Genomic DNA, 23159 nt, shown 5'->3' on the forward strand with positions numbered 1-23159 from the left:
CACTCTGCGCTCCTCCATAGTTGTTACCCCCAGTATGAGATCATGCTCCTGAACAGTGGCTTAGTTCACTTGTAGAACAGGTTACTTTGTAGTCTGTGCTGGAGACTCACATTTACAGCCCATGCCTCTTCACTGCCACTCACAAAAGCATAAAAGTCAAACTTAACCTCAGAAACATTCAGAGAAGAATATTTAAAATCCAATGCTTGTGGTCAATGGACATGCCAGTTTAAGGACATGTAATTCTGAATATCATTTGCAATGACATTTACTTTTCTGGTGCAGGGAGGTTTCTCAGAGGGCACTGACAATCTTAGTTAAGGTTCTTCCTGAAAAATACATCCCTAAATCATTTAGAAGTGTGTGTGGGGGGAGGGGGGGAAGAAATGACAACCAGTATTTTAACGGTTATTAAGATCCCCAAAATCCTTCTTTTCATTCGTGATCATTTTTTTTTTTCATCCCATTAGGGCACATCTTAACCTCTCCCTCTGAAGCTTCCATAATTGCAAACACGAGCATCCGACTTCTAAAAGGTAAGTTCAGCTATTGGCAACTTCCCTCAGCCCCCGTTGGCTTCGTGATTGATTGCCACCTGGCTGACTGCTTAAACTGGGGTGATTCCCAAGCAGATTCTACATAAACATGAAGATACTGATACTACCACAAAATGCTCGAATGGGCGCCTGGTTTACAATTTAAGCTGATTTCAAGGAGCCACCTCCGTTGCATCCAACACATCTACTCTGCAAAAGCTATTGCACAGGGGGGGGAAAGGCATTTAAAGCTTTTCTGTTATTTTCATGTATATGAGAACAACAACAACAGAATGATTTGGATTTAAATGTTTTGGTCTCTGACACTGCATACACAGACATAAGGAATCTACAAATACTAGTTATTTTCAGGCTTTCATTTTCTTCGATTATTTGTTTCTTAAGCACCATTCACACCTCTGTTACCAACCTGACTCTTTTTCACTGCCCTACTCCTTATTCAGCTTTCTCCATCACAATCGACTTAAGTACATATGGTATTCTGAATTTAAAAAAAAAAAACAAACAGATTTACCAAAATTGGAGTCATCTTATATAGGCAATAAAGGTGCCATGTGCAGTCACAAAGAAATTCCATATATGGAGAGAGCCAGCTTATTAGCTAGAGCAGGAAATGTGTCTCTAAGTGCTATATTCCTTGGTCCTAGAACAGCAGCACCTGGCTCAGTCAACTGCTGCTCAGTACACATTTACCAGTTGAATGGACGAATGTGTTTCCCTGTATCCATGCATTCCCTTTCATTCATTCATTCTTCCATTCATTCTCTAAATATTCATCATGCGCTATGGTATAGACGATTTGTTAGCTATCAAGGCTTCTATGGTAGATGAGGCAGACACAGCTCTTGCACTCAGAGAAGCCTTATAGTCTAGACTACTTGTTCCCCAAAAAAGTATTCCCGAAATTTCATGCAGCGCTTTTGGTTGTCTCCATAAATGAAGAACTTTGCAGGCTCTTTGTGGGCAGTGGCCAAGTACATAAATGTTCTGTATATGGTGCACAACGGTCCCATGTAATAAAAAAAAAAAAAAATGAGTGTACACCCTTCATGCCCTTTGGCTGCCCTGCTCAAAAATCTCTTTATAAAATGACCCGAACTTAGAATCTAACTCTAGACTGCTTTGCATACAAGCGCAAAACATTTTTGTATACTTGGCAAATAGGCCGAATTTTCTAGAACTGAAAGTGCCGTGCAGATCAATGGCAGGTTGTGCTTTGCTTGGAACTTCCCGAGCCTCGTTGACAATGGTCTCCGACAGCCACACACCTGCGCCACCACACACCACCGATGAGCTGCGCTTACAGCGGCCCCGCCCTTGCTGCCCACACGCAGGGCGCGTATGCGACTGCTTCGTCATGTCCTCCAGCCGGTCGCGCCTGCGCAGTCACAAATAAAATACACCCTACTAAGTAAGTTTCTAAATTACTTTTTGAGGTTTTATGAACTTTGGGTTAGGTGTTCACCTTAATTATGGATTTCGAGTCCATAAAAGAGGCATCCCCAACCAAGTCCCAGTAAAAGAAACGGATTCTGCCAGAAATGTGAGCCGCTGGCCTAGACAACAAATAAGTCGAATTATTACATATTTTTGAAGCAAATAAACTGGGTTCTGTGATGGAGACAAATAGGAGGAGCAACTTAATAGACGTTCGTGTGGGGAAACCTTTCTGAGGAATCGTAGTGTAGCCGAGACCTTTATGGACAGAAGCGAGGGTCAGGAAGAATATTCTAGAAAAAAGAACAGCACGTGCCAAGGCCATGAAGCTGGGAAGGACTTGGCTTGTTGGAGGAATTAGGAAAAAAAAATAAAGATGATGAAGTACAGTGACATGTCAGAGGGGATGTGACTTCAGATGACGAGCTCACTGGTGGTGCCTGGAATGAGCTGGACACCAAGTGAGCACTGAACTGGCTGGGGACATTCGGATGAACCAGGCATCAGTGTGGCAGGGAAAAAGATGGTGAAAGCCCAGACCATGGTGGCACCATGGGGTGTCTGCAGCTTCAGCGCTAAAAACGAAGGGGGGCGGGTTGGGGTTTGCTGTGGAAGGGCCACCACAGAAGTGCAGGACGGCAGAGATCCAGGTTTCCTGGGACCTCTAGGGGGCGCTGCAGCTTTGGGGCACCAGAGTCCCAGCTAAGCCACCCTTGCGAAAATCTTGCAGAGAGCTGTGTTTTTAATTCTTCTTGGGGACATATTTTACCTGTGAGATGGTCGACTCAGTTACCACAGAGAAGAACAAATCAGACACAAAGACCCTAATCAGCTGGGCTTATAACAGATGTTTTGATTATAACTAGAGCTCTTGGCTTTAGCAGAGACTGCTATAGCGTAAGAAATAAAGGTTCAATTTATTTAAGTATCATAATCATTCATGTGATACCATTTGTCATCCTGAGAACAAATAACACAAAAAAATTAACACCAAGTGCTGAGTTACATATGGAAACCTCAGCTTTAAAAAAAGTCTCTAGGTTTTTCTCTTTTTTTAATATAATAATATTTTTTAAGCAGGTTGATACCTGGAAAAGAACAGCTACAAGTAGGGTTTACAAAAGACAAGCTCGTTCTCCAGTGTCCAAAAATCTAGAAAGCTCACATAACAAGAAGTGTTAGAAGTATTATGTTTAGCAACCTGAAACACTTTAATATCTTCGCTTCACAAGTGACTTCTGAAGAAAGAACCCACACACGTTTCTATGGTTGTGTTACATTTTAATTCTCCAAGCTCTGCCAATCCACGTGTAGAATATGTATAGGATGAACCTATTTTCAGATCCAGAAAAACTATCTCCTATTGTCTGGTTTACCTTACTTCTCCTAAGTCCGCCATTCCTCTGCTACCAGGCCTTGGGCCCCACGGTGTCTTGAGACACTTTTAGAGACAGAGTCTTTCTCTTTATGGCCCTAACTGCAAAACAAATGAATAAGCAAAAACGGAAACAACGAAATGCAAATAAACACGACGACTCTGGCTCTCTTTCCAGCCTTTGTCCTCTGTGGCCTCGGCGACACCCAACACAGTTTACCACTCTGTTATATCACCCAACTCCTGTTCAAGCTGCACTACCACTGTCTGGGGTGGAGGCTGCCATTTTTCTTTCCCTAGGACTCTTCCACCAGCGTTTGGGCCTTTTCAAGGGCTAAGCAAAGTGGTGGAGGAGGCTGAAGGGCTGAAAGGTGGATTCAGGGTTGGGACCAGGCACAGTGGAAGTCCTAACAGCATGCTACCAAGGAGACTATTAGAAAGAGAGGTCACAGTTCCAGGCAGGCAGTTTACGGGCCCAACCAGGAGGAGAGACATGCCAGCGCTTAATGCTGTCTGTCAAATTATTAATCCCTTATCATACAGTGATTTCCTAGTTTCAAGATAGTTATATATATATATATATATATATATATATATATTGTGCTTAATCCTCGAGGTTGATAGGGCTCATACTATTTTTACTACATTGTAAAAATAAGGAAATGGACTCACCGATTTGGTAATGTGATCTCGCTAAAGCCCATCCCAGTGTTTTTAAAGAAATCTAAGTTCCATTTTAATACTCATCAAACACTCACTCATCAAGCTACCAGCCACTTACTGGTATTGATAAATATCAAGGATTTTCAAAATACAAACCAGAACACTTAGAGTTTGACCAATGCTTAGAAAGATTTATTGTTTATACTGGAAATAAAACTTGGCTCATACTACTTCCTTATAATAACTTTGAGCAAAGAAACAGACAGTAGCTGTTGTCAGAGTTAATAGACTAAACAGACATTCTAGGACAAATATAATTAAGGCAAAGCCTTTAGCTGCCATAGAACAGTATAAGGAAAATTTTTAAGAACTAAGCTGGAAATCCAAATTCATACTCTCGATCTAGGTTCCAGTGAAGAAGAAATGTCAGTGGTTCATAACCTCTGGAGCATTACAATCCCTCTGCCCAAACATTTGCTTCTCTCTTCCCTCCAATTAGTTTGAGATGTCTGTGTGGTTCATTTTACTTTGATATATACTTTGCACTGAATCAACACATATCAGCCAACTGTAAGGAAAAGAAACGCTTAGACACTTAGTTTGCATCATAAAGTTAGCAAACAGAAAACAGTTGAAGAGTCATGTCCTTAACTAAGATTTTTCCAAGTACATAAAAATATAGATTTCATACAGGATCATAAAATTTTAAAGTCCAGTTTTATTTTCAAAATATAAGATAATCTAGAAGTAAAATTTAGGCCACATTCCAGTTTAGGAATCTTATTTCCCTAGAAAAAGATCATAAGAAGATTTTTATCTTTTGTTATCTTTTTACTGAACAGATCACATAGTTCTTCTATCAAACATCTCATAAATAAGAAAAATAACCTCATTAAAATAATACTATAACTTACTAAAATTATAGTAAAATATTAGTATAACTTTATTTTACTGTAAATTTTACTAAAGATGTAGTATGTTTGATAGATTCAACATATTTCTCCAAATTCCATTTATAGATTTTATTGATACCAATGTATATGTTCCTTCATTTGCTCAGAAGATGAGGAAATCAAATATATCAGCTGATAACTTCAAATTGTGCTAAATGTTATATATAAAACATTCTCCCTTAAAAACTACGAAATACTATGAAAAATGGTTCCTTTCATTATTACTCGAACATGGTTCTGCTACTAAACACATGCATTCCCTTGTCATTCATATAACCATGGAGTATAGACTCTTGAAAAAATGATGATTCTAATTAAGAGGAAGTCTTCCAAAGCAACAGAGAGCAAAACAAAGTAACTAAGAGTTCTTATAAATAGCACTCCTGGAAAGCTTTCAAGCCATGCACTTGCTTATCGCTTTCTGATTATGACTGGCTACTCTTTCACGATTTATCAATCCCACCATTCTCTATTTCAGTACATTGCCATGATAACGTGAGTCACTGACCAAATTCCATAACCTAAGAGCATTCATACAGTGGTGACATGTGCTATCACCATAGTCCCTTGTGATAAAGCAATTATGTTCTCCCGGTGTCACAAGAATTAACAAGACAAGATGTCGTGTTTTCCCCTGCTCCACAGAGGAGCCCTGTGATGGGACGTGATGTGTAAAAGTCACCTCAACGCTTGCAATCTGAAGGAAAACACGAATACCAAAGAAAGAGGCAGTCCCTTTCCTCGTGGTAAGAATGAAGAAGGATAACGAGACGGAGGAAGGCGCTAAAACGTACCGTCAGTGAATGAGGCCAATCGAGTCTGTTTAGCTCAGGCACTGCAGTGAATGCACAGAGAGAACGGACCTGTAAAAATGTCATCTATCAGAGACGTGTGAGCAGGTCAAATCTCCTTATTAGGAGAAACTGCACAGGCCTTGAGGGAGCAGCAGGAGGGTAGAGGGTTTAAAATTTGGCATGTCTATATTTGTATTTTAAATGTCACAATGATTTCCCTTCGGTTTGTAAAAACTGTCAAGCAGTTTGCTTTGTTGAATCGATGAACTAATCGGAAAAAAGCTTCAAACAGAAACCACATATTTTATAAGGTACTCCACAACATCGGAAAAAGAGGAGCATGGAGTCTCAGTTATGTTAAAACGTTTCCTAATTTTTGTAATTTAGAACTTGATTTAATTCATTAAGTTGGCTTATCATTCTGCTTCCTCTCTTCCAGACGAAGGTCAGAGAGAAAATTATGAAAATACGCTGGGTTGGAAAGGATTTCTCTCAGCTGGTATAGGCCATCTGGTTTCCTATGGTAGAATGAAAAAGTTGGAAAATAGGAACAATGGACTAACATGTGATCTCAACAAGACTTTGAAAGACTGAAATTTTTGGATGTTGCAATTTTTGGATGTTTTCAAGTTCATCATTTTGTCCAATTAAAAAACATAAAGGAAAGGTAAGAGACTACGATCAGTAGGTAGCAGACTCAGCAAAGATCTCTGACCCAGACCCATTCCACTCCCCCCACCAACGCCTTCCTTCTTGTTTTATGAACTTTCTTTTATCACAGAATTGTCTCCTAATCTGTAATCCAACAGGTTGTTGGGATATAGTATATACTTGGTCCAAAGTCTGATATTGCAAAACAAATGTATCAAAACAAAACGAAACCAAAAGCAAACAAATGAAAAAACCTTACATGAATTCCGGTAATAAACACAGATTTTAGCAAAGGAAAAAAAAAAAAGAAAACATGATATATATGCAAAAACACCTTTACTTAGCTTTTATATATATTCCTTTGTGGGAATGAATCTGGGCTCTTGCTTTTCTGAAAAGTAGCAGACACGTAATGCTAAGGGGAAAATAGCTCACTTTTTATTTCTAATGGACCATTCTACAAGTTGAAAAAAATATTTTAATAAAAGTGGCTTGTTTAGAGACGGTTAACATGAATTTTAAAGCAGGAGTTAATTTTGAGATGCTCTCGGTAGCAAGTCTGCCGAGTGATTTTCAAGAACTCTGCAGAGAGGTGAGTACACAGCTGGCCTTTAATTTTGCTTCTAGAAGTCTGGCAAGGTCTGTTCGCTACTGGAGGGTTGGCGGGGGGAGGCCTTGCCTTCTGATATGGGACACAGAACTCAAAGGTCAAGGAGGAGCTACACGAGCCCTATTCCTAAAGGAAAGCTGCACAGTTATGGCAGGAAGCACACGGGCAGGTCTTTGGATGTGCACGCAAAGCTGTTCACTGGCCTACAATCCCTGCATAGGCCACTGACTCCTGTATGGCCCTAGACCGACATCCTAGCTCTGCTCACATTCATCAGTAAAACAGAGATAATAATGTGCCTACTCCACTGCTCTGAGGACTCAATCAGATCATACATATAAAGCATTTGACCTCACGCAGCATACATGCCCACTAATTTTTTTAATTATGTTTTTTTAAATTGTGGTAAAACATACATAAAATGTGCCGTTTTAGTCATTTTAAGTTCAGTGGCATTAAGCATATTCACACTGTTGCGCAACCATCGCCACCATCTGTCTCCAGAACTTTTTCATCATTCCAAACGGAAACTCGGTACCCTTTATACACCGACTTCCCTTTTCCCTCCCTCCTCCAGCTCCTGGCAACCACCATTCCACTTTCTGTCTCTACAAACTTGCCTCTTCCAGGTACCTCATATAAGTGGAATCATACAGTATTTGCCCTTTTGTGACTGGTCGATTTCACTTAGCACGATGTCTTCAATTTGAACGGCATCATGAGTGCCAGGTTTATGCTGCTAAAATGAAAAATAGTCCTGGAGAGGGCAGACACTCTCGCTTAGCTGCAGAAATTAAACAAATACACATTTTCTCAACCCAAAAATAGATACTGCATCAGCAACAGAGGCCTTTTATTATTCTCACAAACTATTTCTGATTAGCTTAAGTAGCTTTATTAACTTCGAGTTCAGCGATGATTGTTCTTTTTGGGGCTCTTTAAACAAACAACTTTCAGCATCTCCACCAATTAGTCGTTCCAGTTACATCATCACATCTCTCAAAAGTTATACAAAGTAGTTAACTGATGGCTCTCCTGGGAACCGTGAATCCTGTCACACTTCCTACAATGGCCTGTGAATTCCTACCCTTCCTATGAAATACAAAAAAGAGGGTAGAGTTTGCAACTCTCTCTAAAATACAAACTTTTACTGAGCTCAAATGCAGCCACATAGTCATCTTGGGCCTCCACACTCTAGCTACAGTGAAAAACATACATAGTTTAACTAAATCATATTAAAGAGACAATTGGCCTATTAATTAAAACTATTCTTTAACTGTTGTTAAATTGAACTTAAACCCACAACTTCTAAACTTTCAACAAATATTTTATCCTGAGAATTCTCTAAATATTTATGCTGTCTGGGAATATAGAGATTTATGATTATTTATTTCTCAGTATGTGCACAGTTGCATACATATATTTTTAGCTTGTTATCTGAATCGATGGCAATTACTTCAAAAGCAGAGATCACATTTAACTTTGCCTGGGTGTACTCACAACATATTCTATCAAGGTGGTAAATATTTTTGGCAATACTTCTTTTTCATACTTTTGTATTTGGGGGCATATATCGGTCTCTCTTAAAAAAAAAAAATCCGAACATCAAATTAGCATTAATTATTCACAGCCTAATCAGAAAGTCCACTGAAAAACGAATAGAACCTTGAGACCTGTGGGACACCATCCAGCATTCCAACATAAACACAATGGAAGTTCTGGAAAGGGAGAAAACAGAGAGGAAAAAAGAATATTGGAAGAAATATCAAATTTATAGAAAAATATTAATCTACACATCTAAGAAATTCAGTGAAATTTAAGTAAGAGGAACTCAAAGAGATCTGTACTCAGAAACATCGAACTCAGACTATTGAAAAGCAACAAAAGCATCTCGTATCAAGAAAGAGAAATGGCCCATCATATAGCGGAGGTCTTGAATAAGATGAACAGCTCACTTCTCTTTAAAAACCATCAATGTAATTTCTATATCCAGCAAAACTATCCTTCAAAAAAAATGAATCGGAAGCCAAAACATTCCCAAACAAAAACAAAAAATTCGTCACCGAACACTGAAAGCAGGCCTTCAGTCTGAAATGAAAGGACATTAGACAATAATTTGCATCTACATTAAGAATTGAAAAGCACTGGTAAAGATGACTACATGGGTAAATATAGAAGGCAACATAAATGTACTTTTTGCACTGAAAAAGCCTTGGAAGCTGAGCTGTGATGTGCAAAACCTGGTGATATGGAACTTAACCTTGAAAAGTTCTAAGCTTGTGTTTTTACTGAACATTAAACCTTACTAAACTAACTCACAAAAACGGTCATAAACTTGGACCCAACAGGAAGGATCTCAGGCTTATCGAGTTTCATGCTATAAAAATACCTGTGCTGGTGCCAAGATAGGAGAGGCCTAAAAGGAAAAAAAAAAAAAAGAAAGAAAGAAAAGAAAAAAGGAAAAGGAGAAAAAAGAAAAGGACATATGAAGTTTAAAAGCTTGATTCAATACATTTAATATTGACGGCAAATTCTTCAAGCACTTGCTAGAACTTCAAAAAAGACCAAAACTATAATGGCTATTCTGAGATGCTTTCCATATTTTGCATCACCCCCTATGGTATTTTACAACCGCCCATGGAGGGATAAGAATTATTACTTTCATTTTATAGGTGCTAAAACAAGCCTAGAGATGTTAGTCAGCTGTTTCTTAAACAAAGAAACCAGAGCTACAATCAAGGAAAAAATCTTCTTTCATTCAGTACAGTAAGATCTGTTCATCCTATGATGTTCTCAGATCAAAGCCATTTTCTCTCTGTGAGCAACTAAGATTAGGAACAAAGGATGGTACAAAATAACCTTTGTAAAAGGGGCACTTGTATCAGAGGGCATGGAACCTTCTCGACTGTGACATATCTATTTTATGTGTTGATAGTATAAATAAAGATCTTAGATATGATTTAAGGTGTCAGATTGTTCTCTTCTCTGATGCCTAAAACGCCACTAACAGCAAAAATATATAATTTGACTAAAGTATAAAGGTAGTTAAATACTGCTTATATGGATAATAAATAATAATACATTAAGTTCAAAAATGACAACAGGTCCCATACCAAGATAGAGTATATGACCACTGGCAGGGGGAGCCCCACAGGAAGCTATAAAGGTGCAAGGTGCAAGGTCCCTTCTAGGCTCTGAAACCACTGAATCAATAAACACCTGATGGTCTATTGGCTCATGCTGTCCTTGATGGTGCAAAATCTATGCACCTAAAGGTGACACAGAATCACTTCTCATTTTAACTGCAGTTTGATTCAGATGTGGTCTTTTTTTTTTTTTTTAATTGCATAACAGTTATTATCACTCTGCAGAAAAAGAGCCAGATACCTGAATGTTCTTATATCCCTGGCTGTTTCTAAGGCCTAAAGCTTTTTGTTCTACTTTACAAAATTAAGGCTTCATTTTTTAACTGGTCTAGCGTCCATTTCTAATGAAACTAATACTCTATTGCCTCACGCAAGTACCTTTTAGTGATGTCAGCAGGGTGTTGCAATATAGATGTAATATCAGATTTTATGAAAGGAAATATTTTGATAGCTGGGTCTAGATAGGGAAAAACTGTCTAACAGTTAATTCTTAATTCGTTACAAGCTACTCTTAGTGTCCAACAAATAAAACTAATTGGAATCTAAACACAGGAGACCTAACAAAATAATTTACACAGAGACACAAAGAATATGCAAATATTCAGATAAATATTCACCTTTTCTAGTAATCTAAATAGAAATTAAAGCAGTGTTGTGTAATTATTTACATTTTAAAGCAACTATTAATACCTAACGAGGGGTGCATTGTGGTGAAATTGGCACTTTAGGAATATTATGTTGGCACTGTCAACTGGTATGATCATTTTTGAAAAAAAAAGTTACGAAAAGAAACAGCCAGGGATACAAGAACATTCAAACCCACTCACTGTGCAAATAATTTCATATCTGAGAATGTATTTCAAAGAAGTTATTTAACAGAACCAAAAACCATATGCTCAAAATTGTTATGACAGATTTACTTATCTACAAAAACAAAATTGTGAAATGAACTAGAAGTCAAACAATAAATGACCATTTTATTTGGACAAACTATGGTAAATCCACACAATGCTATCTCATTCTGTGATTAAAACGTGATCTCAAAATATAATTGAAGGAAAAGGATAGATTCTAGAATTATCTGCATGCCACAGTTACAACTATAAAAATATGTATGCCCGTGGAAAAAGATTTGGAATGCAGTTTGCCAGAACAAAAATGTTTGACCACAGTGATGAGACTGTGGTGTTCCTACATATTTCCTTTAATATTTCTTCTATTTTTAGTAGATATTTTCTTTGTTGGTCTTTTTCTATTTTTAATACTAATAACTTTTAATTAAGTACTTTGACATGTAAAGCTCTCTTTTAAGTCTTTTTCAATTTCAACAATAAAAAGAACTTTGCAAATCTCTGTTGGAATCACAAAAAATTTTTATTTTCACAAACTGATTGTTTTATGGGGCAAGGTGACAGAGAACATTGTGGCTTCTCCAGCTGATAAAGTCGGCATCTGTGCTCATTGTTTAAATCACCCCAGTGTACGTATATTAGCCACCAGGTCTTTCTTACATTATACTTCCTTCTATTTAATACAAATGATCCCTGAAAAATTATGCAGAAACCAGTAGTCTTAGGTTATTTGTTTCATAATTTGGGAAAACACTGACACATGTTAACGTTTTTTTTTGTTGTTTTTTGTTTTTGTTTGTTTTCTGAACTGCTTTGGCAATATAAAGGTAAAGAAAAAGGAAGAATAACAATTCAAAAATTACTAGACTTCATAGAATATTTAACCTCTATCATCTTTTTTGTTCTCTTAGGATTATTCCCATTCGGAAGCTCTAGTTCTTTACTATTGGGAGCTGAGGGCCACCTGGAGAATTTGCTGCAGCGAGAAGATGGTCATATACACATAGGTGAACACTTGGATATAGTTTCAGATACTAGATCTGCAGATATACAATTAGGAGTCCAACTTCACAGGTTGTTATTTACTTTAATCTTTCTGTCTTTCTTCCGATATGTAAATCAAAAACAACTCAGAACTTTCCCTCACTGCCTCTTCTAGATAATCATAGTTTGGGATCTCAGAGCCAAGTTTTTTTTTTTATTATTAGTCACTGCAGAAAATGTAAGTACATATATGATTCAATTGCAGGTACTATGCTAAGCCGTCTGTATGCAGTATGATGAATATTCTCACAAATACCTCCAAACACTGATACTATTTTATAATTAGAATTAAAAATAATTTAAAACTATTCCTAGTTTTACAGATGACGGAACTGAGGCTTAGCGAAGACAGCACTTGCCAAATCACATAGTTATCAAGGGGATGGTGTAGGATTCAGTCAAGTCTAACCGAATGCATATTTTTTGTTTTTATGCTTTTAATCAGTCAGAAAAAAACTGAAATTATAAGTAGCATACTAATAGAAAAATCTGCATAAATCGGAAAGATAATTTGGAGGGAGGAAAGAAGACAGAGGAGTGGCCATCTTCGTCTAAGAATATTCGCACTCAATTGCACTCATAAAGGACATTATATTCAAGAAACTTATAACACGATGATATCAGAAATCATAAAAAGGTAAAAAGCGTACCTAATGCTAGTCAGAGTCATACGTTTTTGCTTTTATCAGCGAAAAATTACAACAAATTACGTTGGTTTACTCATTTTAATGCAAGATGAGAATAAAATGCATGATTTCTAAATGTGTTCCTGCAGTTGAGGGTAGTTGTGCCTTTAAAAAATATAACTGGTATAAAAACTGAAATTGTACTAGATTAGAAAAAAATATAAAAACCACAGTTTATGCAACATTCTAGAAAGTTGTTTCGTAATCTATATACATACATATATAAATATGCACTTTTTAAAAATTCCCTTCATTTATGTTATTGTCAAAATCAAAAGAAGTTTCTGTCATTATTGGGGAACTATGAGAATGCTAGAAGAAAATGTTACATGGGAACAGAATAAAGTCTTCACAAAGACTTAACCATTAAAACAAGAATCCACACACTTCACAGCCCTAATGAAACACAGGTGTTAGTTAAAATGAGCAGTGACAAAGCCATAGGAAATAAAAGTCGAGGACTGAGAAAGAGGAGGCAGTTAACAGGATAAACATCCCTGTGCAGGTTCCCCATAATACTCCAAGGTCCAACTGAGATTAATTGTAGGATAAATTATCAAGTAACTATTTTAGAATAATAGAGACTGATATTTCGATTCAAAAACGGTGACTTTTTTTGTGCCAAATTCAATGGACTAAGATATTCAAAATGACCCGTGCGATGTTTACTTGGCAATTGGGTTTTGGGTTATACACTTTCCTAACTCATGATGGAATTCTGGAAACAATGTATAGCAGCTATTTTGTGGCTGGTAATGTTCCTAGAAAGCAGGCAAGTTTATGCAAAATGATGATTCCAGATATCTTTCAAAACAAACAAGCATTGAACAATTTCTGGATTAAATGTAAGTGACATTTGAAAAGCTCAGAAATTTGTGTGAACTATTTAATACCCAGAAGTCCTTTATAATTAGTATATATACTATTAGCCTGGCCAGAGCCTAAGCAAATATAACCACGGTATACAAAATTTAATGGGGCCCAACACAAGCAAGGAAAATTCTACTTTTAGAAAATTTAAAATGAAATGTAATAAAAGTTTACTGATCATCCTATATAATACGACATAGAACAAATGATCACCATGCACAGATATTTCTTAGCAAGTAGTTTTTTTTCTGTTAAACGAAATTTAGCGTAGGTTGGAACAACTAGAAACAAAACTGTTAACCCGGAAAGAATTTCTAAACAAGCTATATTTTATTGATTTAAAAAATATTTCTGTATCCTATCAGCACAGATATTTCCAACCTTATGATTTTTATAGGCTATGGTTTACATTTAGGTTCTACGTTATTTTTCCCCCAAAGCCTTCTTTCCACAGAACGGCATCAAAAATGATAATATCTTTAAAAGTTCCAAACCGAATCCAAACACCCAAACATCCCATTACTGTGTTGCAAAGCTCTGTATCATTTCTGTATTTCGTTAAATTAAAAAAAAAGTTAACACGATAAATAGCAATCAAATCTTAATTTGCAGCAACAGAGGGTGTCAAATCATCCTAATTTACATAGAAAGCTCTAGAAACAGAAAAGTTAGTGGCTAGGTCGTCACCTTGATTCACAATGCAACAAGGGACTGCCTACAGCTGGAAAAAGCATTTTCATTCTCCACTCTTTGACTACTGTCCCTTGCTCTCTCTCTAGCTACTAAATTGATCACAGTAAGGTACAGTTTAAAAACAGAGATGCTTTTACTTGCTGAAAATATCTGAACATTTATGTAATAACACTGTGAATGACAGACAGCATTTCTGGCAATGTCAGAAAACTTTAAAGAGTGAAGCAACTAACGTGACTTTAGCTTGAATTCATTGACAATTCAGTACATCCCCGTTTTCTCAAAACCACACCGTGCACCTGGCCTGCCTCCTTGCCCGTATGCTTACCCCAGGAATAGTGAACTTAGTCTGAGGAGACATGAGATGTCTGTCAAGCATGCCAGCCCAGTTCCAAGTGGGCCCGGCTCTGCAGAGGGAACAGCCTTCACAGGAGCAAGAACTCAGCAAAAAAGCTCAAGGCAGCCAAGTTTTGTTTCGCTGACCAGCATATCAACTTGCTTTCCTTTTCCTGGCTGGCTCGGGGTGTGCAGTCTGAGCCAGGGTGACTTTCTAAAGTTCTTTAGATTGCAACAGTTCTCTCGGTTCCAGGACCTCTTAAGCAGGCCCAGGAGCCCGTCAAAGTCAATTACCAACCAAACGCAAGTGGGAGGGTCTTTTTCTACTTAGGATGACGTCAGCTGGCTTGGAAGAGAGATGCCTGCAAACTCGTGCAAGCACAGTAAGGTTTCATTAATATCAGATGCAGGCCTTACGGCAGCGCTGGCCACAGCAGTGCTAAAAGATTTATTCTTCACCTTAAGACAACAGGTTGCACGGCTGACAAGCTGCTAGCATTCAAGGAAACTACTGGACTGAAAAAGAGTTGGGAATAAAAAAGTAACAATATTCTTCTATTCCTACCCCCCAAAATATTTCCTCTTTTGCATACAAGAAAGTGTTAACTTTATTTTGGGGTCACCTTTCACAACATGTTTGAAAATATAATTTTTTTCCACACAAGTAAATTTTAACTCCATTAAGTTCATTTTAATTAGTTTTTTTTTTTTTTAATCAAGACACCTTTAAAAAGTGAAATGATAACTACAATTCTCTGAGAACATTGCAAAGCATGTAACAAAGAATTATGAGCCAGAAAACAGGAAAAGCCTACAAGTCGAGAAATAAAAGACCCACAATCTAAAGGGATAAGGGGGAAAAAAAACATGAATAGGTAAATCATCGAAGAGAAATCCTTATGGTCAATAAACACGATAAAATGCCTGACTCAGTACTAATAAAAAAAATACAAATTAAAATCACAATTTGCCATTTCACACACAGTAGAGTGAAAACATCGAAGATCTTGGTGAGGGTTAAGCAGGGGTCGGCAAAGTGGGACCCACAGGCCGTATCTAGCCAGCCACCCGTTTTGCACAGTGTACAGGCTAAAAATGTGTTTTATATTTTTAAATGGTTGAGGGGGGAAAAAAATCAAAAGGAGAATTGCGTTTTGTGACACATGAAAGTTATAACAGGAATTTCAAAGTTCAGTGTCCTTAAGGAAAAGTTTACTAGAACACAGTCATGCTCATTCATTTCTGAGTCATCTCTGGCTTCTTTTTCGCTAAAACGGCAGAATTGAATAGTTGTGACAGGGACCATGTAGCTCACTAAGGCTTAACTATTTTCTATCTGGTCCTTCACAAAAAAGGTTTGCTGACTCCTCAGGCAGAGCAACTAGACTTTCTTGTATTGTTGGTGAGAGTATAAACCGGTGCGGCCATGTTAGAGGTTTAGCAGAATGTCATGAAGTTGTAGACATGTGTCCCCTTTGATCGACTCTCCATTCCTCCACACGTACGTGAGCACATGGAGGATGTAGGTACAGAATGTCCCTAGCAACACTGGGGGTTACAGGAAAAAACTGGAAACGACCTCAATGCATATCAACAGGAAGGTGGATGAGCAAAGTCTGAGACACTATTCAGCAATGAAAGTGAACGGTTTCTAAGTAAGTACATACCTGGATAAGTCTCTACAAGCACAGTGTTGGTAGAAAAAAAAGCAAGTTGCAGAATCTTAATACCTTAAGAAACTATGACACAATTTGTATAGTTTGAAAATGTGCAAAAACGCTATATTTTTATGTACTGATATGTGTATAAAGATAAACATGAAAATGAGTACTAAACACAGGATAATCGTTTGATCTGGACAGGAGTATGCTTGAGAGGGTTAATGGAGCGGGGAGGTGACAACTTTGAGTCATATTTTATTTCTTAAACTAGGTCGTACCTATACCATTGGTCATTATATATCTATGCTTTCTTGTATGCTGAAAAAAATCATAATACATAACAATTTTTAGAATTAGAAAAAATACTAAAAAGAATCATGATACGAAAAATCCCAATTCATTATATAGACATTAAAATGTTGATGGGTTATTTCATTATATAACAAAATAGATATATGAGTAAGTAAAAGAAATGTAGTCTGCCGATTTTTGTTTCCACAATAACTACTATTAAAAATGTTTAGAAAAAGGAAACAAGGAAACAAGTTCTACTTATAGAGGCTGAATCTGGGCAGTGGTTTGAGCCTGTTTTTTTTTCTCTCCTTTAAAAAATATTTAGTGTTTTTTGAACGTTCTACAATAGGTTTATATTATTTTTTCAACCTCAAAAAAAGTTTTCTTAAGCATCTAACGGATAATCAAAGATTCTCTAAGTCTCTAGGGAAATTAGAAACCTTTGTTTAACTCACTATTTACTATGGATTAGGGTATTTTATATCTCTGTGAGGGGGAGAAAGTAACACAGAAAACTGATAGAAATGCAAGTAAATTTGTCCAGTAGAAATTAATTCGTCCAGCAGAAACGTTCATGATTTCTGTCTTATATAAAAGATCTCACCCAAAATTATTGTTTTATGCGCAGTAGAGCATTAACCAGCCCTGGATATAATTTAACAATCTTAGCCCAGTATTTATTCTTTCAATGACTATAAATACTTCTCTCTCTCCCATAATCTTTTAAACTGGCTTTACCATCCTGCTGGTTCCCTCGGTGAATTTTAAAAAATCTTTAGCACGTATTTATTCTATATTTATTTGAGAGAAATGTTCTGAAATTTTTGAAAAGTTATACTTGGACACCGGTTTTCAATTTGAAGCACAGTTTCTTTTCTGACAATGACATATGATTACTAGCTTTCCAAATCTAGCCCACATTAATTTAAAATGTCACTAAAATGTATTTACAACAGAAAAATGTTGGCTAATGTTGATTTCAGTCAAAAAAAAAAAACTAAAACAACTGAGATTTGAAAAGGAAGAGGACAAGGGTGGAAAGTGAATGAAAAACACGGTATTTCAAAGCTTTCTCAAGCTCCTAGAAAGTCTTAAGTACTAAACAACAGTACTGTCTTATTCCAGGCATATCGTTTGTTTCATGCATTAAGTAGAATTTTTTCCTTGCTTTCGAATGGGATTGAGTGCTATTTTCTTGAGGTTCCCGGGAAAAACACGAAGAGGAAGGCTGAAGAAGAGAGATTAAGGAAGAAGGGCAGCCATCGGTAACAAGTGGAATGCCGAAAGAACAGGGAAGGGAATAAAGGAGGCGCGCGCAGGGAATGACGGATGTGAGACCGTTTATCACGCCAGAAACTGGAAGAAATGACGAATCTGAAACAACTGGGTCACTTTTACAGCGTTAAGAATAGAATAGGGGAGGACAACAATTTGGGTGGGTCAGTCAATATTTAAAAGTGATGTCTTTGGCTTTTCATGCTTTTGGCAAATTTATAAGTATTTATAACTTAGGGGATTGTCTAAAATACATAGCCATATTATAAAATAAATACATTGAAATAACATACTTTGTCCACCACCTCCCCCCTCCCAGGGTATAATTTCTCTGTTAGAATGCATTTTAATTGTTGAATATTAAAAAATAATCAAAAACAAAACAAAAAACACGTATCCTTGCCATCCTTCGGGTTCCTGCTTTATACTAAGGGGATAAGATTTCAAATGATAATTGTCAGGATTACATAAAACATCTAGTCCCATCTGGCACGTCAGAGACACCAAATAAACATTAGTTTTCCAGCTCCATACGTCAATAGGGCTGAGTCTGAGAAACTTGAAGGTGCCCTTTATACCAGGGCTGTCGATGTGAAGTACTTTAAATTATAACCCAAGACGACACGATGTGAAATTCAAATTATATCTAGATCTACTTCAGGTCGTCTAAAAGTGGGAGAGGGGACTGGAGAAGCATAGGGGTGCGGGATGAGAGAACCAGACCACTGTGCATTTGGACTATCTCAGAAGAAGCCCTTGGTTGCTTAGCCAAGTGCCGGGTTATGTTGTGATTCTCTATAGGAGAAGCCTGCAGAGAGAGGCCCCTGGCATAACCGGGCATCAGATTTCACATGCAAGGACCTGAGGTTTCTATAGCACCCTGCTGGCGTTCACACCATGAATATTTTGCCTTTGCTTGTTTCTAATTCCCTTCTACCATACCGTCACTCAACCCCCAAGTCATCTCTGTTAAACTGTAAGAAAGGCTTAATGAGACTGACATTATAACTAGACAATTCCTGAAGTGCTGGTTTTATAACTCAAGATGCATGTTCACTAATCTGCCAAGAGAAGGGTTCTTTTTATTCTTGTATTTGTATTCTGAATTGTATTATCTGCCTACATAAACAAAAGGCAGGGAGAACAGCTTCAGCCGTCCAACAAATGGGAGACAACTTTCCCATTTGTTGTTTTAAACTTTCAAACAGCAGCAGACCTTTCTGGATGAGGAGGTGGTGGCTAAAATATAAATATGTTCTGTTGCCAGGAGACCAAAAATAAATGTAGAATTTTGGAGGTCGCATATTTCAAGTGGCTACTCCAGACTTTAAAGTCCAGACTGTTTATCTAACCAGCAAGGATTGTGAAAAAGTTCCCTTGATCACACCCCAGTTTAGGTCTTACGCCACCAAGAGTGTCATCTTTAATTACAAAAGGCCACGAAATGTGTATGAGTGTGGATAATTAAGGCATGCATTAGCCAGACAATGAATCATAACAGTAAAACAAAATTCCAGCGCGTGTGTACACTCAAAGCCTCACATGTGTTTTTGGTAAATAACAGCCAAACACATGGTTTTCTCAAGAAACGAAAATAGGAAACAATTTCAAATACATAGTAAAAAACAATAACAAAAAAAAAAAAGCAAAAATTGAGTTTCCTTTCTACCTAATCTGTCACTAATAATTTTTTTTTTATTTTATTTGACAACGATTCCAACAGAACTATTGGTTATTGATGGAGAAGAATATGAGAAAGGCCAAAGCAATTTTGTCCCCAATTCATATTATTTAACCCAAAAATAGTTCTCTTCAATTTTCTTCCTTGGATTTTATTCCCCTGCTCTCAAATCTACACCCCAGTTTATCTAGCTGAGGATGAGGGGAGAATCATTTAAATCAGAGCCACTGAAATAAATGAAGCCCCTCTTTTAATTTCATAAACATTTTAGCATCGGAGAGGGAACTCAGCTTTTGCCCTCTCCTCTCCTCTCCTTGATAAAATAACTGCCTTTTTTCAATAAACCATGAGCTTTATCACTGTCAGGAACTTACACTGGCTAAATGACTTCCTTTTTGAGACAACATGTTGATTTCGAGCATTAAAACCAACCAAATGTGAGAACTGAAAGGGACTCTCTCCTCCACCGTCTGCTTTTCCCCATCATTGGATAAGACAAACTTGATAACAGCTCTGAGTACTGCTATTAATGAAGAACCACAGTAATTTTATCTAGGTCAAAGCTGCCACTGGAACCGTTCTAGGAAAACAAGGAGAAGGAGAGAGTGTTCTGGGGGTTCCCTTGACCTCTTTATCTCTCCCCTCCCAAACCTCCCCCCTCCCACTGTGGATCTTGGTAAATTTGACCCTGAAAGGCACAGCATGTAATATTTTGGTACCTACAACCTGCAATTAACATAAGAAGACTCTTCCTCTATCATTAAATGTCTTTCTAGAGTATAAAAAAAAAAAAAACCTGCTGATTCCTATAGTGGTTGAATCAATCTATGTAATCCAATGTATTATGCTTAAAGTATCGCTATTTCCCTTTAATACGAATGCCGCTGATACGCACTATGAGGTGTGTGCTGGGGACTAAGGTTACAGAAAGGGCTGGGGGTTTACACTGTTGAGATACCCACCAACCTCATCCCATTTCCCAGTCCTCTTCTCCCAGCCCTCTGTACCCTGCCATCTTAAGGGGTTTCCTCCTGTATTTTTCATTCCTCACCTGTGCCAAGGGAATAATTATTTCCTACTCTCCGTTTCTGTGAGGTTGTCCTAAATGTTCTAGGTCACTGAGCTCTAGGCTCATGCACGGAATATACATGTGATAGGCCGCTCACACCTTACACGCTTCCAAAGGAACTCCTGATTCTCCTCACACGCCTCGGTCTTGCACACAATAGTGAATCGTACCCCAAGCTCCTGGGATCCGGACCAAAACACATCAGCAAGTCCTGTCCACTCTGGCAGCCAGCCTCTGTCACCTCTCTCATGACCTCCTTAGCAACAGCCCCTAACTCATCTCATGGCCGCTGTCCAGGCGCCGCAGAACAGCCACCGTGGTCTGTCTTAAAGCATGAATTCGCTTCTATCACTCTGCTGCTTAACATCCTCTAATAGTTTCTCACTGCAACTGAAATAGCTATGGCCTGCAGGGGCTGGTGAGAGCTGGCTCCTGGCCACATCTCTGACTTCACGTCCCCTCACTCTGCCGTGTCACCACTTCTCTGCTGCCACATCTGGCCTTCCCTCTGGCCCCATGCCGCGCCAAGTGCGTTCCTGAGTCAGGGCCTCTGCACATGCCCTTCCATCCGCTTGGAATGCTTCCCTGCAGACACTCGCATGGCACCTCCGCTGTGCCATGTTTGGGTCTCACTTCAAAACTCATGTCCGAGAAGCCTGGACCTCCGGGCCCCAGGTGGAAACTGCTCTCCATCGCGTTTCCCTCATTAATTTTCTTTACGGCACGTGGCAACAGTTGAAGGTACCTCATTTATTGATGTATTTATCATGTTTGCCTTCTCATAAAAGATGGAGAGCTTATGGCTTGTCCACCACGCTAGTTTCAGCTTTAATGTCTACCTTCATGAACATGATCTCTTACTGCTTTTAGAGTAATGTGACCTGGCCCACAGTCCAATAATACCCAGAAGTACATTCAGTAAAGGGGAAAGTACACTAAGAGTTAGGAGACTGAGTTAGTCCTGGCTCTGCTGTCACTAACGGACTGGTTAGGTTACTTGATATGCCCGAGCCTCAGAATCTTCAGTGCAAAGAGAGATTGTTCAGCTGGTTGCTCAAGAAAGAAGCCAATCACTCGGTCCTACCAGGAACAGTTGTAAAACCGTTAGTCTATTAAACATGTTGGAGGGAAAGCTTTATGTAATAGTCCGAATCAGTTAGAACTACCAATTATAGTCTCTAGGACATCCATGATTAATTTAGGTAAAAAAAAAAAATGGTCAGAATAACTGGTATTTACTTGGTTAACTGAATTTTCACCTAATTCTTACTTAAACTAAAATTTGTTGACACAGTAAATTCTAGGAGGAGTATGTCTGAGATCTTGCTGCATTTGTGTTTGATTATATAATATGTACCTATATAAAGTCCGCCCAACGTTTTAAGTATTTAATAATGAATGTTATTTTTATGATTTGTGTTATCTTGAAAAAGAACCTCTACATCTTTAAAAACTTTTTCAGCTTTATTAAGATAGAACTGAAATAAAATTGTAAGATATTTAAAGTGTACATCATGGTGATTTGATATATGTATATATACATTTTGAAAAGATTCCCCCATCTAGTTAATTAACACACTCATCACTATACATATATATATATATATATATATATATATATATATATATATATAGACTGAGAAAAATTTAAGTTCTGTTCTCTTAGGAAATTTCAATTATAAAATACAATTGTTATCATCAACCATAGTTGCCATACTGCACATAGCATTCTCAGAACTTATTCATCTTATAACTCGAAATCTGTACCTTTAACCAACCACTGCCAATGTCCCCATCCCCAAACCCCTGAGAGCAACACTTCTATTCTCTGATGAACTTCTACATTTAAAAGAAACAAACTTATAAATTCAATACAATAGTATAAAACAAAGAAAGAAAATAGATCTGAGGCAAACGATGAATCTGAAATAAAGGTACTACAGAGTAGTACCTAAGAGTATACAGGAAGGCTATAAATAAGATCGTGGACTAAAATGCAATGGTTTTTATACTATGTAATTTTATTTTACTAATTTATCCAATGAAGTAGTAAAATCAATCCTATTATCTAGATGTAAATTTATGGTAAATTGCAAAAAAATGTACTCGTTTACTACTTGATATTGACTACAAACTCTGACACGTTTTTTAAACTTATGACTCTCCCACCCCACTCTTTTTACTACAAGAAATGATTTTAAGAGTACCAACTCTAAGAAAGAAATATATTCCCAAACGCATTTTAAAAACACTATAGCCATAATTCGTCATTTGCTTTTTTGAGAATAAAATGTTGAGGCTATTTCTTTTATTGTTAGAGAATCTTTGAAAGATGTTACAAGTGGGAGTCTTGTTCGTGTTTTAAAATTTATGTTTTAAAACTGCTTAGTCCTTTACTCAGAAGAACTTAAAACATGATGGTTGGAGGCACCGATCCCTCACGCAGTTTAAAAAATTCACGTGCAACTCTTGACTCCCCCAAAACTGAATAGACTACTGTTGACTGGAAGCCT

At 37.5% G+C, this 23159-nt stretch overlaps 1 protein-coding gene across 9 annotated transcripts in view; it reads right to left on the reverse strand.

The window, feature by feature from the left end:
- The window catches only part of CACNB2 (calcium voltage-gated channel auxiliary subunit beta 2), a 315479-nt gene that overhangs the window by 142773 nt on the left and 149547 nt on the right, over positions 1-23159 (reverse strand). The window contains exon 1 of one of the 9 annotated variants that reach the window (XM_016150608.2): positions 14659-22101. The exons of the other annotated variants lie outside the window; for them this stretch is intronic. Coding sequence (XP_016006094.2) covers positions 14659-14709 — 51 coding nt within the window. The 5' untranslated portion in view covers positions 14710-22101. Of the gene's footprint in view, positions 1-14658; positions 22102-23159 lie in introns of those variants that run through there. 9 annotated transcript variants of the gene reach the window in all.

This window comes from Rousettus aegyptiacus, unplaced genomic scaffold (genome assembly GCF_014176215.1).
Source record: "Rousettus aegyptiacus isolate mRouAeg1 unplaced genomic scaffold, mRouAeg1.p scaffold_m13_p_10, whole genome shotgun sequence".
NCBI lineage: Eukaryota > Metazoa > Chordata > Mammalia > Chiroptera > Pteropodidae > Rousettus > Rousettus aegyptiacus.